Genomic DNA, 16,573 nt, shown 5'->3' on the forward strand with positions numbered 1-16,573 from the left:
GTTTTAACAAAAACATTCCTAATTGTTGAAAGAAATGCAAAGTTTTTTTTACAAGGAGTTTTGCCCTGTTAGAAATAAACCGGTTGTTTTCTTTTTTAGTTCCCAAGTAAGAAGCTATTTGCTTCTTTGACTCTGAAGAAGATACTGGTTATAGCTTCCAAGTGGAGACTTTATACAATAAAGTTGCACTGTTTACTGTTTATTTGTGTATATCTCCCATTTTGGTGTGAAAGACTCCATTAAAGCAACCATGTATCCTACTTGAGCTACAAGCATGTTAAAAGTTTTTTTTCTTGAAGTTTTCTGTCAGTACAGCACTGTGATCAGCTAGCCTGAGATATAACTCGTTGCCAGAGTATCATTTAAAAAACCCAACCGATTCACCTAACTAGGTGTTAGCCATGGCTGGGTGGTAGCACTCTCGTCTCAAAGTCAGAAAGTTGTGGGTTCAAGTCCCACTCCAGAGACTTGAGCACAAAATCTAGGCTAACAGTGCAGAATACATGATCTGGTCATTTATTTCACTGCTGTTTGTGGGATCTTGCTGTGTGCTGATTGGCTGCCATGTTTCCTACATTACAACAGTGATCACACTTCAAAAGTACTTCATTGGCTGTAAGGCGCTTTGGGACGTCCTGAGGTCATGAAAGGTGCTCTTTAATTGTAAGTTCTTTCTTTAATCTCTTTTTCAGGCCATTCCTACCTGGTCTGGCCTACGTGTGACTCTAGTCCACTTAGGCTGACTCTTCATGCTCTCTGAAGTGGCCTAGCGAGCCACTCAGTTGTAAAAACAATTGCTCGAAGGTGGCTCAACACCACCTTCTCGGGGCACCTAGGGATGGGCAAGAAATATCGCCTTGCCAACATTGCCCACATCCTGACGTTTCAGTTTTTGAAAAAAAATTGTTGAGAGAGATACTGGTCTATTTTTCTTCTGTAGTGAGTGCCTCATGTCCCATGCAGTGCTCAGTTCAGCTGAAATCTGATGTGAATCTTGATGGTCAGTTTCTATTGCACGCAGTCTGCAATCTCAATGTGACAACTTCCCTGATTAAAGTAATTCTTTCTTTCTCTCGCCTCCTCGCGCATATGTGTAATTGTGCTTGTAATATGTGCACTAACAAGTGAGAACACCCTTCCCCTAACAAGACATACAAAGTATTGCTGGATGGGTCACTGCACAAGACCTGTGTGACTGGTTCGGGGCCTGTAATGCAATTTAAGTCCTATCACAACCTGTCTAAAGTCCTTGACGTGCTCCTTAAAGATGTTGGTGTGCCTGCACTATCACAGACTGTGTCAGGCTGTTTATCGGAGACTCTCTGTCATTATTTTCTTGAGCATCAGAATGAGGTTCCCCTCCCCCAAGTCACTGTCTCGTGAACCATACAGAGCAGGATGGTCCCAGATTCCATCCCAGTCTGTGCTAAATACAGTGATTTCTGCCAGAGCAGTAGTACGGCCTCTACGATTGGCTGCAATATCCCATGGGTTTGGAACCGGAGACGATCCCCCCCAGGGCTTTCTCTCCTGATGGCGTTGCAGCAACTCCCCCAAGGAAGGATACGTTTGAACGTCTTGGCTGAGAAGTCCTTCACAATCGGACAGCCTGCCGGCATATCCTCGCAAACGAATAACTGGCACTTGGTGAGGGTACTTGGTGCCCGTGAAGCTGACCCCAGTAAAGGATGTAACTCCTTCAGAAGGAGGGAATTTAGAGGGAAAAACCCACCTGACTGAAGGTGAAAGGTATGGAAGATGTAGTGAGGGTTTTTTTTTAGTTGTTTATAATTTAGTGGTCCATTCTGTAAGGAGTTCAGAAATCTTTACCCAACTGCAGTAGGGATTGGGCCCACAGAACTTAACTACTCATATGTTGACAGTAAGATTGGTGTTCTCAGGCTGCAGAGATAGTTAGGGTGAAAAGTGGAAGTATTTGTTTCTGTGCAGTAGAGGGTGCTTTGCTGAGGTTGGGGTTGAGGCACATTATCTGGTGGAGCCCAAACAGCTCACTCTGCATATGGTCCATGCTTTGCTGGAACCTAGGCATGCTTGATGCTGACGGTAACCACATTGTGTTCCATTCCCTTGTACTGTCATTCTAAAAATTTGCAGGCTTACGGGGAAAGGGCAGGGGAGTGGGACTAGCTGGATTGCTCTTGCAGAGAGCCGGCACGGGCTCAATGGGCTGAATGGCCTCCTTCTGTGCTGTAAACATTCTATGATTCTCCTTTTAAAACAATCACAAACTTACCAAAATGTCTTGAAAAGAAGAAATACAGCATTCTCATTTCCACCAAGTAATTCACATTCCTCCTCCTCCGACTGTAATCTTTAGGTTCTCGTTGTTGGCTGTGGTAACTCTGCACTAAGTGAGCAGATGTACGATGTGGGTTACCAGGGGATCACGAACATTGATATTAGTGAGGTGGTGATCGAGCAGATGAAGGAACGTAACGCCACTCGCCGGCCAACAATGGTCTTTATGAAGATGGACATGATGCAAATGGGGTTTGCTGACTCCCAGTTTCAGGTTGTCCTGGACAAGGGGACCTTGGACGCCATAATGACGGACGAGAGCGAAGGGACGCTGCACAATGTCAACAGGATGTTCGCGGAGATCGGGCGGGTCCTGCAGGTCGGTGGCCGCTTTGTGTGCATCTCGCTGGCCCAGGAGCACATCGCGAAGAAAGCTCTGAGCTACTTCCACCAGGAAGGGTGGCCGGTAAGGATACACACGATCGAGGAGGAGAGCTCGGCTCGCCGGCAATTCGTCATGCCGGTGTTCGTTTTCGTCTTCACCAAGTTCAGGAAGGTCCCCGGAGCTGGCCAGATGATCCTGGAGATGTGCACGGAGGAGCAGGGCAAGCCGCTCCGCCTACAGAGCGTGGGGCAGCTGTTGGAGTTGGTGAAGGGACGGCAGCAGTATGCGCTGCTCAGAAATCACTTGACAAAGCACTCCAGTAGTGGAGAGAACGTGTCCCTCACCCTTTGCGACAGAGGGTCTGGGAAACCTCGTTACACCTTTTACATCGTCGATCAGCCCTCTGTGAAACCTTCTCGCGCCAACCACTTTGCGATCTTCATAGGTGAGGCTCATCCTGATGTGGGTGTGGCGGGAGGGCCTTCTGATTTTATATTGTTATCAACTTGTTATCGTGCTTAAAAATGTTGTTGGGTGGGAAGACATTGGCCCAGAATTTGCTGGGAAAATAGCGGAGAGTTCACGCTGCTCGCCACAATTAGTGTGTTTTTTTAAAAAAAAAGCCCAGCAATTTGTGGTGAGGAAGAGATACGCCATGAATTGCGAATCACCACAAATTGCTGGACGATTTGCACTGCTCCGCCGTTAGCCTCACAAAAATGGGATCTTGCCATCAGCCTCCAGATGAGTTTCGAGAAATCGCTGCTTTTGTGCCATAAATACAAATTAAACTTGCCGCTGAAAGTTAGGGCTAGTATTTCACGACGTAAGGACCCGATTTATGTTCCGACAATGCCATTCAACCTCTCTGGCCCAGAAAGGGAACAGTTGAAACTGTGGAGTCTCACTCCTACAGGTAGTAAATTGTTTCTGGAGATTTTTTAAATTAAAAATATTTTTTTCTTGCTTTTCTTTCTCTCAATCCAATCTTTCTTTCCCTCTCTTTCTTTATTTCTCTTTCTCCACCTGATTTGATTTTAATTCACCCCAATTCCGTGTCCGTCATTCCTCTGTTTCTTTCCCTATCCTTAAATTTCACTGGTTAAAGAGAGAGACTGTAGGTTCTATCGTTCACCAAGATCCCAGATTGACATCGCACCTCGTACTTCCAGCAGTTTGCAGCGCAAAAATAATTGGAGCTGAAGGGTGAAAAAAAAAATCCATCTCACGGCACTCGCCATGAGATGCCCCGTTCCAGCAAATTCTGGGCCACGGTGGTGCAGCATGTTGGAGGTTCCATGCATTCAGCCTCACAGTGCTGGGTTACAAATCGAAGGACCCCAATTTGTTGAATTGTTTTTTTGCTGACCTGTGAGTCTGTTTTTTTTAGGTGAATCATTGATCATGTTTGAGTCTCTGAACCAAGCTACTGAGAAATCCATGTATGTCTAGTTTCTGTCGTTTCGCCGATATGGTGTACGTGCACTCATTAACATATGGATCCTGATGTAGAGCTGGGGTATCCAACCTTACTGATTCATGTTATGGGATCTCTAAGGCCACATAGGAATAATTAAGATACAAAACGCTAAATTCATGGAATGATTTAGAAAATAAAACTGGCAATTAGAAAATTGTTTTTAAAATATTCTGCATGAGCATTTTAAGTTAATGTAGTCTTATCCTATCAGAATATTCAGTAATTTATATTTAATTGTTTGCAAAATCAAAAGAATTATATTTTCTCCAGCTCGATACTATTAGTGCACATTTATATTCTTATGGTTTCTAACCGTTTCAAGATTGTTCTCTAAGCTTTTAAGTTTCTTTCTTGCCCTAAAACTGATGTGGGCCTCTCCCCACTGTCCGAGCCTTGATCTCTCCCAATCCAACTGTTTATACTTAATGTGCAGTTGTCACCTACTTAAAATTTGTGGGCCTGGTGTTCTCTGCTCTGCTCCCTCGCTGGTCAATTTTAGGAAGTGTCTATCAATGGGGAAGCAGTGTTGAGGACAGACCTTTCTAAACCACCAGGCCCATGGAACTCAAGAGACCGAATCCAGTCGCAAACATAATGAGCTGCTGCGGCTTTGCAGGCTTGATGACCAGGACTGGTGGGACTGTAATTTGGACACCCACGAAATTAGAATTCAAAATCCTAGGCCTATCACCTGGAGGAGGTTTGAGGTTTGTGGTGGGTCCTGAAGAGACAGGATCTGTGAACAGCTGGTGCTCTGTCGATTTTAATATTGCAGACTCTCACGTATCCTATTTGACGTATATGGGGAAGCCCTTCAGTAGGTTAGAAGGAATCTATCCAAAAGCAGATCTTCAAAAGGTGTTATCCAGATTCACATAGTAGGTGCTTACTCAATACTCTGCATCACTCTTTGCATGCTGACCAGTAGGCTGCAGTCTGATATCTTTGCACTTGGAAGGGGAAGGCACTGTGTTCATTATTCCTCTATTTGTTTGTGTTATACCCTATTAATATTATGGAACTACTTCTGCTGGTGTACTGGTGGAAAGAATGGAACACCACCATGTCAGGGCAGGTGAGTAGAGGCCAGCAATATCGCAACCAACAGCCCATCTGTTTTGATTTTGTGGTCAGCGTAGAGATGTGACACACAAATGGGGGCACTACTGCTATGTGATGAGATTCCACCATTAGTCGAACCATTGAGGGTGGTGCCAAGCAGAAGTATGTCCTCCCGCCCCCCTCCTCGCCCACAAGTATCCAAGGAAAACGTCTGTTCGTCAACCCACGTTCTCCTCTTGGACCTCCAAGTGGTCAATTCCTTAGTATGGTCATCAGAGACTTGGGAGCAAGATGTGTGACCGCTGTCTCAGTAAAGGCACGTGATGTTGGGGAAAATAACCACAAAATAAAGGTAAAGTAAATAGATTGAAGCACAGCAGGGAAGAAAGAAAGCGGAGCTGCTGCCTCAAATGGTTGAGTTCACAAGTCTGAGTCCCAAGGCTGCATGCCTCATCACCTACAATAGTGTGGTCAGCACGGAGATGCAACACACAGATGGGGGCTGCTGCTTGGCTGGAGAAGGGTTTGCAGTGGAACGAGATATATCAATACAAGCAAGGGAAAGTAGTTTGTTGCACTTTAATTTAAAGCAATTTGACGGTAGTTCCACAGGGCAGGGAGACTGAATGGATATTTGGAACCGACGAGGGCCGGAAGCAGCTTGGCAAAAGTGCCGGATTCAAGCGTTTGCTGGTGGTGGCGCTGCACCGTGACCAGCTGTACGAGAGTATGGAAGCCATTCAGTCAGAGCTGTCGGGGAAGGTAATGGAATTGGCTCCCCATGGACTTCCACCAAACCAACAGGTAAATGTGTGTGTGTGTGTGTGTGTGAGATATATAATATCTATATTGTAATTCTCCACCTGTCTTCTTTAAAAAATGGATTCTCTTACTTTGTCCTCTTGGTACCAAACCTTATCACTGGTCTCTAGCTTGAGGGGAGAAGGAGCAGGTTGAGCTGAGGTAGATTGTCCCAAGTATGTCCATCTTTACTCCACTGGTTTGCCTTGTTGAAAGTTGGTTTAATTCATCATGTTATGGAAAAACTAATTTGTGACTTTTTGGAGGGCAAACATCACATCTTTGTTGCCCTTGGACAGTAAGGATTTTAAAAGCTGCATGGCCCCACAATTTTCACTCTGGACCATTCTCTTTTCTCCACCCTCTCTTTCCCCCCCCCCCCCCCCCCCCCCCCGCAAAGTTTCTTCCCATATCCCGGCTGTCTTCACGACTGGGTACAGTTCCACAGGTGGTGACAGCTCCCCGCTACCTTACTGAAGTGACTATTTTTCACGTGTGAATATGGCAGTGGGTATTGGGAAGTCCGACAATGGGAACCATCATGGCTGCGTGTAACCCTGCCCGTACCGGCATTTTTAACAGGAATAGTTGGGCAGCAGTCAGAAGTGGGCAGTGTGGATGGTTATTTTTTCACCTCAGTTGGGGACTCTGTGGCTAATTGTACTGTCCCTGCCACTGAGATTGGCTAACTTGCCATGGACCTAGGATCAAATGCAGTGCATTTGTGATCCTGCGCCGTACCTTTTTTTAAAAAAAAAAATTCATTCTTGCGATGTGGGTGTTGCTGGCAAGGCCGGCAATTAATGCCTATCTCTAATTGCCCTTGAGAAGGTGGTGGTGAGCCACCATCTTGAACCGTGGTGAAGATTCTCCCACAGTGCTGTTAGGTAGGGAGTTCCAGGATTTTGACCCAGCGACAGTGAAGGAACGGCGATATATGTCCAAGTCGGGATGGTGTGTGTATGGAGTATTTACTTGCTGAGCAATTGGGGTTTTTTTTGTTTTGGTTAAATATGACTGACTATGTATATGATAAAATGTTTTCCTTCTGGATTAGGCAAGTGATAAATGAGAAGAAAATTCAAGTAGAACTTCTCTCAGATGCTTTCCTTTCCTGGGGGTTTTGCTCGTTCATTGAAGTTTTCTGTTGGGTGAGACACACCCTGGGCCAGGACGTTTGTGGATGTTGTCTTTGATTGGCTGCCATAAGCTGTGGTTTAAGTAGCTAAACGTGGTTCTCTGTTCAACTGAGAACTGATTTTTTTTTTACTCTGTTAGTGAATTGATGTGAGGACCAGGAAGCAAACTTTAACCTTCTGATTGTGAGTCACTTCACCATAGCAGGATGCCAACAGAATTAAAACAGTGCTTCATAATACTAGAATTCAGTGCCACAACTACAGTCTGGAATTTCCTGGCAACTCGCGCCTGTTGACTCAACGTTTGCGGGAACGCTGTTACGTAAGCGTACAGGTGTGCGCAGGATCAAACGTTGACCCTTTTGTCCCACTTCAACCGTGAGGATCTGGAAATTGAGCAACTTTTTTTTGAGGCCGTGCCGGCTCTATGCAAGAGCAATCCAGCTAGTCCCACTACCCCGCCCTATCCCCATAGCCTTGCAAAGTTTTTCCTTTCAAGTACTTATCCAGTTCCCTTTTTGAAGGCCATGATTGAATCTGCCTCCACCACCCCCTCAGGCAGTGCAGTCCAGATCGAAACCACTCGCTGTGTTTTAAAAAAAAGTTTTTCCTCATGTCACCTTTGGTTCTTTTGCCAATCACCTTAAATCTATGTCCTCTGCTCCTTGACCCTTCTATCAATGAACAGTTTCTCTCTATCTACTCTGTCTGGACCCTTCATGATTTTGAATACCTCAATCAAATCCCCTCTCAACCTTCTCTGCTCCAAGGAGAACAACCCCAGCTTCTCGAGTCTATCCACGTAACTAAAGTCCCTCATCCCGTGAATCATTCTAGCAGCTACCGCCCTCCCTCAGCTGACGAATCAGTCCTCCTCCATGTTGAGCACCACTTGGAGGAATCACTGAGGGTAGCAAGGGCACAGAATGTACTCTGGGTGGGGGACTTCAATGTCCATCACTGAGTGGCTCGGTAGCACCACCACTGATGGAGCTGGCCGAGTCCTGAAGGACATAGCTGCCAGACTGAGCCTGCGTCAGGTAGCGAGCGAACCAACATGAGGGAAAAACCTACTTGACCTCGTCCTCACTGATCTACCTGTCCCAGATGCATCTGTCCATGACACAATATTGGAAGGAGTGACCACCACACAGTCCTTGTGGAGACGAAGCCCTGTCTTCACACTGAGGACACTATCCAACGTGTTGTGTGGCACTACCACCGTGCTAAATGGGATAGATTTAGAACAGATCTAGCAGCTCAAAACTGGGCATCCATGAGGCGCTTTGGGCCATCAGCAGCAGCAGAATTGTATTCCAGCACTATCTGTAGCCCCTTGGCCCGGCATATTGCTCACTCTACCATTACCAACAAGCCAGGGGATCAACCCTGGTTCAATGAGGAGTGTAGAAGAGCATGCCAGAAGCAACACCAGGCATACCTAAAAATGAGGGGTCAACCTGGTGAAGCCACAACACAGGACTACATGCATGCTAAACAACAGAAGCAACATGCTATAGACAGAGCTAAGCGATTCCATAACAAACGGATCAATCAAAGCTCTGCAGTCCTGCCACATCCAGTCATGAATGGTGGTGGACAATTAAACAACTAACAGAAGGAGGAGGCTCTGTAAACATCCCCATCCTCAATAACTGCAGAGTCCAGCCCGTGAGTGCAAAAGACAAGGCTGAAGCATTTCCAACCATCTTCAGCCAGAAGTGCTGAGGGGATGATCCATCTCTGCCTCCTCCCGATATCCCCACCATCACAGAAGCCAGTCTTCAGCCAATTCGATTCACTCCACGTGATATCAAGAAACGGCTGAGTGCACTGGATACAACAAAGGCTATGGGCCCCGCTAACATCCCAGCTGTAGTATTGAAGTCGTGTGCTCCAGAACTAGCTGTTCCAGTACAGCTACAACACTGGCATCTACCGACAATGTGGCAAATTGCCCAGGCATGTCCTGTCCACAAAAAGCAGGACAAATCCAATCTGATCAATTACCGCCCCATCAGTCTACTCTCAATCATCAGCAAAGTGATGGAAGGTGTCGTCGACAGTGCTATCAAGCGGCACTTACTCACCAATAACCCGCTCACCGATGCTCAGTTTGGGTTCCACCAGAACCACTCGACCCCAGACCTCATTACAGCCTTGGTCCAAACATGGACGTAAGAGCTGAATTCCAGAGGTGAGGTGAGAGTGACTGCCCTTGACATCAAGGCAGCATTTGACCGTGTGGCACCAAGGAGCCCTAGTAAAATTGAAGTCAATGGGAATCGGGGAAAACTCTCCAGTGGCTGGAGTCGTACCTAGCACAAAGGAAGATGGTAGTGGTTGTTGGAGGCCAATCATCTCAGCCCCAGGACATTGATACAGAAGTTCCTCAGGGCAGTGTCTTAGGCCCAACCATCTTCAGCTGCTTCATCAATGACCTTCCCTCCATCATAATGTCAGAACTGGGGATGTTCGCTGATAATTGCGCAGTGTTCAGTTCCATTTGCAACCCCTCAGATAATGAAGTAGTCTGTGCCAGCATGCAGCAAGACCTGGACAACATCCAGGCTTGGGCTGATAAGTGGCAAGTAACATTCGTGCCAGGTAATGACCGTCTCCAACAAGAGAGAGTCTAACCATCTCCCCTTGATAGTCAACGGCATTACCATCGCCGAATCCCCCACCATCAACATCCTGGGGGTCACCATTGACCAGAAACTTAACTGGACCAGCCACATAAATACTGTGGCTACAAGAGCGGTCAGAGGCGCTGGGTATTCTGCAGTGAGTGATTCACCTCCTGACTCCCCAAAGCCTTTCCACCATCCAGAAGGCACAAGTCAGGAGTGTGATGGAATACTCTCCACCTGCCTGGATGAGTGCAGCTCCAACAACACTCAAGAAGCTCGACACCACCCAGAACAAAGCAGCCCGCTTGATTGGCACCCCATCCACCACCCTAAACATTCACTCCCTTCACCACCGGCGCACCTTGGCTGCAGTGTGTACCATCTACAGGATGCACTGCAGCAACTCGCCAATGCTTCTTCGACAGCACCTCCCAATCCCACGACCTCTACCACCTAGAAGGACAAGGGCAGCAGGCACATGGGAACAACACCACCTTCACGTTCCCCTCCAAGTCACACACCATCCCGACTTGGAAATATATCACTGTTCCTTCATCGTCGCTGGGTCAAAATCCTGGAACTCCCTTCCTAACAGCACTGTGGGAGAACCTTCACCACACAGACTGCAGCGGTTCAAGAAGATGGCTCACCACCACCTTCTCAAGGGCAATTAGGGATGGGCAATAAATGCTGGCCTTGCCAGTGACGCCCACATCCCATGAACGAATTTTAAAAAAATAAAATCTCTTTGTGATTAAAATGCTGGAGTCCTAATGTGTGTAATTATTATGCTGTTGTCTGGAGACTTGAAGATTTCTGGAAGTCTTGTCTCTAATAGTCCTTTTGATGTGTCAGAAATGATTACTCCAGAGTACAATTTAACAAACTTGATAGCACTCTCTCTTTCACTTTGCTAATTATATGTAACAAAGCAAATGTTCCCGGAATATAAAAGTTTTTTTTTTGCATTGCTTCTTTTGAAAATGAATAGCTTGAACAGTAAACATTTACCTTTTTAAAAGGTAATAATTCTGTAATTATACAGGTCCCGTTTCTTTCAGTCGGTGGAGATATCGGGGTTCGCACCGTCCAGTATCGTGGTACAAGCGATATGAGTGGGGAATATGTCATTGAAGATGTAAAGGGAGAGGATGGCAACTATTTCCGGCATCTCATTTTCCTCAGTAACGTCAATGTGGTTCAGTCAGAGACCAAGCTATTACACAGCACCTCAAAGTCAGGTATTGTTTCAAAGTTTAGCTGTGGCTCGATTAAAAATACTAGTGCAGTGTTTCTGAGCAATTGAAAAACTGATAGTTGCACAAATACATGGAACGATGGATACCAGATAGTGACTGGCACTGCAATCTTATCGAGGGTCTTGGATAACCTCTCGCTGGAAGACATTTTTATGTTTACTGTGTCAATTGCTCGAGTGTGTGTTAAGCCTAGTTGTGTGCCAACAGCAAGCGTCCAATTGGTTCACAAACTGAATGCATGATGGATAATATGTTTTTGATGCTGTTGCTATAAGTTTGCTGCTCTGTAATCTTTCCTTGATTTAATGTCTGTGTATTTTCTGTGTGCTGATGTAGTGCATTATATTTACTGTAAATCTTCATCTAATTCTACATAAAGCCATGAATATTTGGGGGAGAAATGGTATTTTTAGATGCATTTTAATATCTGCTTATAATATATCCTATCCCCAAAACCACACTTTGGTTATTTTTGCCTTAAAAAACTCCATCGTACTTCTAAATTTATGGTATGTTATGTAGCTAATTCACATCCCTCTTTGCTTGATTATCTTTTGTTGCTTAGGGAGCGCAATGCAATTGACTGCTGATAAACACATAACCCCACTTGTTCTGCACATATAATGCAAAACATTGATCAGGAATTCTATAAACCATACATAAAATTGCTAAAATGGTTGTGAGGGGTGGAGGGGGTTTCACAGGAGTTGCCTGATTTTTGAACTTTTTTTTTCTCTCCTCCCTGTTTGCGGGGGGAAATGCCAGGATTTTTCTCTCGTGACTAAAACCAGAAGTTTGCCCTGCGTTGAATAGCTGGTGTCGGCCTGTAGCATATCACTCGACAGGATAGCATGTAGAAGTACCAATGCACCCCTGCCCAGCCCCCCCCCACCCAAGCATTGGTTTCTCATTTTAATGATGTATAATAACCCACAAGCAGAATCTTGAGTTCAATTTAATTTTCAGAGCACTGACCTTTTCTTTTGTTTGTCCCGAAACAGTTTCATCGCAAAAAAAGAAAAAGAAAGACAAGGGGAGACGGCGGCCATGCTCAGAAGCTGAGAAGCCTTCAAATCCCGAAACTGCTCAGGCTGTCGATAAAAGCTACCTCTGCTGCGATCATCATCGAGCCATGATAGCTGGCTTGGTTCTCCTCAGTAAAAATGGTGGTTTGCTTCCGGGTAAGGAGCAAAAATAAAGGGGTAGGCTATGATGTACAACAACTTGCATTTATATAGTGCCTTTAAAGTAGTACAAACGTCCCAAGTCACTTCACAGGAGTGTAATCAGACAAAAATTGACACCGAGCCAAAGGAAGAGATGTCAAGACAGGTGACCAAAAGCTTGGTCAAAGAGATAGGATTTAAGGAGGGTCTTAATGGAGGAGAGAGTGGTAGAGAAGTTTAGGGAGGGAGTTCCAGAGCTTAGGGCCGAGATGACTGAAGGCACGGTCGCTAATGGTGAGGGGGCAGGAGGTGGAAGGGAGTGGGGCCAGAGTTGGAGGAACGCAGAGCTCTCTGCTTGTAGGGCTGGAGACTGTTAGAGGTAGGGAGGGGTGAGGTCGTGGAGGGAAATGAACACAAGGATGAGAATTTTAAAATCGAGGCATTGCTGGACCGGGAGCCAATGTAGGTCGAGTGATTTGTAATTATACTCCGTTTTTTAGATGAACATGTGAAGTGTTTGGCTTCAGACTTTTTTTTAAAAAAAGTTCTGCAATCCAAAAGTCCCAAGATGCTATTTTTCTCCTTCAATAGCAAGAAGGAATTGGTTGAAAAGGCAGGTATCTTCATGTGAGTAAATGGATTTGAAACTGACATTTTATCATTCACATTTGCAGCTAAATTTCAAATCTGAAACCTGGTTGATTTGGAGAGTTTTTTTTTCCTAAGGGAGGTAGATGGAGAAACCAAAATTAGTCGGAAAGAAATTAACATGTACATTTCCCATTTTGTTGACGACATTACATTTCAGGATGCATACTAGTTTTTAAAAAAAAATTCTGTGTGCATCCCTGAATTGTTAGTTTTATAATGTGGACTCTTACAGCGTTATCCTTTGTGCACATGGTGAGGTGATATCCTGAAACTTCGCTACTTTGAAAGGTCGCACTTTAAATTGCTGAGCAGCAAAGGGAGTGAGTGTGGGTATTTTGTTTTATAATCGAAAAAGGGGAGGGGAAAATGCATGAGTGACATTGCTGAATGTTATTTGCTGCCAAATTGTTGCAGTGGTTTCGATTGTAGCGAGGATGGAATGTTCTTTCTGAAAAGCTTTTCCTCTCTTCCTGTAATGTTCAGTGGTGTAGTGGTTATGTTACTGGACTAATAATCCAGAAAGCGTGAGCTACCATTGAGAATTTGAATTCAGTTTTCAAAAAATAAATAATCCTGGCAATAAAAGGCTGGTATCTGTTAAAAGTGACCATGAAGCTGTTAGATTGTTATAAAAACCCAACTAATGTCCATAAGGGGAGGAAACCTGCTGTCCTTACCCGGTCAGGTCTATACGTGACTCCAGTCCTGCACCAACGTGGCTGACTCTTAACTGCCCTCTGTGAAGTGGCCTAGCGAGCCGCTCAGTTGTGTCACCACCTACTCTGGGCAACTGGGGATGGGCAATAAATGCCGGCCTTGCCAGCGATGGATGCCCACGTCCCGAGAATGGATTATGTATTAAAAAAAAATGTTCTGGTAGTTTCCAGAGGTAATGACACGACAGTTTTCTCAAGAACACGATGAAAATGGATATATAGTTGTCTTTTTCCAGTGATACTACAATGCAGCTCCAGAGTGAAAGGAAGAGCCTTTCAGATAACGGTGAAAGAACGTTCCATCCTAGCTACAATCTATAACCACTGCAACAATTTGGCAGCAAATAATATTTCAGGTCATTGGTAAAGTGAGCGAAGTAAATGTGCACCTTACATCTGGCAGGGTGGCTGCTGTGCGTGTAGTTCCACTGTTTTCAAAAGAGGTTGCTTCATTTTATGAATGAAATAGAAGTACTTTAACTAACTGATTACAGGCGTTCCCTATCAATCGGGTGTTCTGTAAAGATTGCGACCCTGTCAATTATTTAGGAATTCCGGGCAGAACTTGAAAATACCAGATGCAGTAAGATTCTAATCATGCTGTCTGTCCTTCATCCCAAACCCATCACAGTAAACCCATTCTGTAATTTCAGTATACTTCCCAGATTTGTTTTAACATAACTAATTTTAACATCACGTTTTAAATGCCCACAAAGATGATCTAATTGAATGGCGCAGCAGGTTCGAGAGGCTGAATGGCCTTCTCCTGTTTGTACAAATCAGTTCCACTTAAAGGAAATTGTAATCGCAAAAAACTGGTGATTTTCAGTCTGCTGCAATTGCTTTTGTTCTGGTTAACAAGAGAATTCTATCTATGTATGTCACTTATCTTTGTTTTTCTCACTCCTTTTTTCCCTTCCCTTTCCTGTGAGCATTGGCTCCATGCTAGAGATTAGAGCTCCAAGGTACCGGTTGCCTCTGGTACATTGCCCAGGTGGCCGTTATTTATGTTTCAGCCTTGATGAGTGTCAGTGAGCTGTTCAACTGTGGGGGCATCACAGCCAACCATGATTGTGTTTTTATCCTCTCGCCCAACCCAGCAGTACTGTGGTCAATTGTAGGCAGCACCCCAACTGTCCCTGTCCTCGCTAACATTTAAATTTAAATTCAAAATAGATGTCTTCAACTCCCTTCATGGTCTTGCCACGTCCCATTCTATCTCTGCAACTTTCTCCATTCCTATATCGCCCTCCTGCCACACTCCATTTCTCTGACCATTGGTCTTTTGTGCACTCTTTCACCAACCCCCTTTCGCAGCAGAGCCTTCAACTCACTGGAATTTCCTTCTCTCGATTTCTTGTTCCTCCTTTTAAAAACCTTCAACCAAGTTTTTGGTTGCTCTTTCCTGACTTTGGATCGTTATTTTCCTTACACCCTATCTGTGAAGTGCCTTTTACATTAAAGGCATCATATAAATGTGAGTTGTGGTGCCCAGTTTGTATGTATTGAAGAGTGAAATGCAAAATGAGCAATTTCCAGTTTGAGTGAGATGTTGCAGATCTTCATTCAAATGTGCTACCTGATTGCATAAAGCTGTATGGGTGACCAATCTTTGCTTTTCTCGTATACCCTTTAGACACTCCGTTTTCTCTGCTGGTGGTTGGTCTCGGTGGTGGCAGCCTTCCGTTATTTATTCATGACTACTTCTCACAATCGACTGTTTACGCTATTGAAATTGACCCCGTGGTGTTGGAGATGGCGACCAAGTGGTTTGAATTTTCCCAGGACGATCGAATGAAGGTGATTCTGGCAGATGGGCTGAACTATATCAGTACACTCGCAGACAGTGGTAAGAAACCTAGACTATCAACATTTGTAAGATCACATTTACTCCCTTCCCCAATGGTTTCACCCTTATCCCTCCTCTCCTTACTAATGAGTCTAATTTTCTGGATTTGTCCAGTAGCCATTGTTGTATTAAAAAAAACGCGCACACGATACAGTTCAGCACTATCCGATCATCTTGGGTTAGGATGGCATCCTTTAATACCACGTGGCTAAGTGCAGTCATTTTGTTTATTTTGCTGTTAGGAATTGTGTTATCCCTGGGGTCGAATTGATGATTTGGTTGCTGGAGAGATCAACTGAATCCCTTCTGCGGTTCCTAAGATTTTGACAAAGTCTAACCTGTTCCTCATGGGAACATTTGCTTTAGCATTAAACATTCGCCTCTGCCCTTTCCATGCTGCCTCTTCGCTCCTGCCATAATTTCTGTTTTAACTTTTCTTACTTAACATTTGCTTATTCTGATTTATTTGATAGTCTGTAGCTCTCTGAGGGTATTAAAATCATTGACCCAATCATCCTTTGATCTCTGCCTAGTTTTTTAACAGCACAATCCTTGTCAAACCCATCTGCATTTACTGTTATCTTTGTAAACTTGTTCTATCTTGTATAGAATCATAGGTTACAGCGTGGAAGGGGGTCATTTGGCCCATCGAGTCTGTGCTGGCTCTATGCAAGAGCAATCCAGCTAGTTCCACTCCCCTGTCTTTTCCCCATACCCCTGCAAAGTTTTTCCTTTCAAGTACTTATCCAGTTCCCTTTTGAAGGCCATGATTGAATCTGCCTCCACCACCTCCTCGGGCAGTGCATTCCAGATCCTAACCACTCGCTGTGTAAAAAGGTTTTTCCTCATGTCACCTTTGGTTCTTTTGCCATTCACCTTAAATCTATGTCCTCTGGTTCTTGACCCTTTTGCTAATTGGAACAGTTGCTCTCTATCTACTCTGTCTAGACCCTTCATGATTTTGAATACCTCTATCAAATCTCCTCGCAACCGTCTCTGTTCCAAGGAAAACAACTCCAGCTTCACCAGTCTATCCACGTAACGAAAGTCCTTCATCCCTGGAATCATTCTAGTAAATCTTTTCTGCAGCCTCTCTAAGGCCTTCACATCTTTCCTAAAGTGTGATGCCCAGAATTGGACACAATACTCCAGTTGTGGTCGAACCAGTGTTTT

The 16,573-nt window shown here is 44.8% G+C and overlaps 1 protein-coding gene across 2 annotated transcripts in view; it reads left to right on the forward strand.

Moving 5' to 3' along the window:
• mettl13 (methyltransferase 13, eEF1A lysine and N-terminal methyltransferase) overlaps positions 1-16,573 on the forward strand; it is a 50,522-nt gene that overhangs the window by 25,692 nt on the left and 8,257 nt on the right. For both annotated transcript variants that reach the window (XM_067989754.1, XM_067989753.1), the window contains 5 exons: positions 2,339-3,089; positions 5,791-5,990; positions 10,805-11,000; positions 12,020-12,199; positions 15,188-15,400. In XM_067989754.1, coding sequence (XP_067845855.1) covers positions 2,339-3,089; positions 5,791-5,990; positions 10,805-11,000; positions 12,020-12,199; positions 15,188-15,400 — 1,540 coding nt within the window. The remainder of the gene's footprint in view (positions 1-2,338; positions 3,090-5,790; positions 5,991-10,804; positions 11,001-12,019; positions 12,200-15,187; positions 15,401-16,573) is intronic.

This window comes from Heptranchias perlo, chromosome 9, assembly GCF_035084215.1.
Source record: "Heptranchias perlo isolate sHepPer1 chromosome 9, sHepPer1.hap1, whole genome shotgun sequence".
NCBI classification, from domain to species: domain Eukaryota; kingdom Metazoa; phylum Chordata; class Chondrichthyes; order Hexanchiformes; family Hexanchidae; genus Heptranchias; species Heptranchias perlo.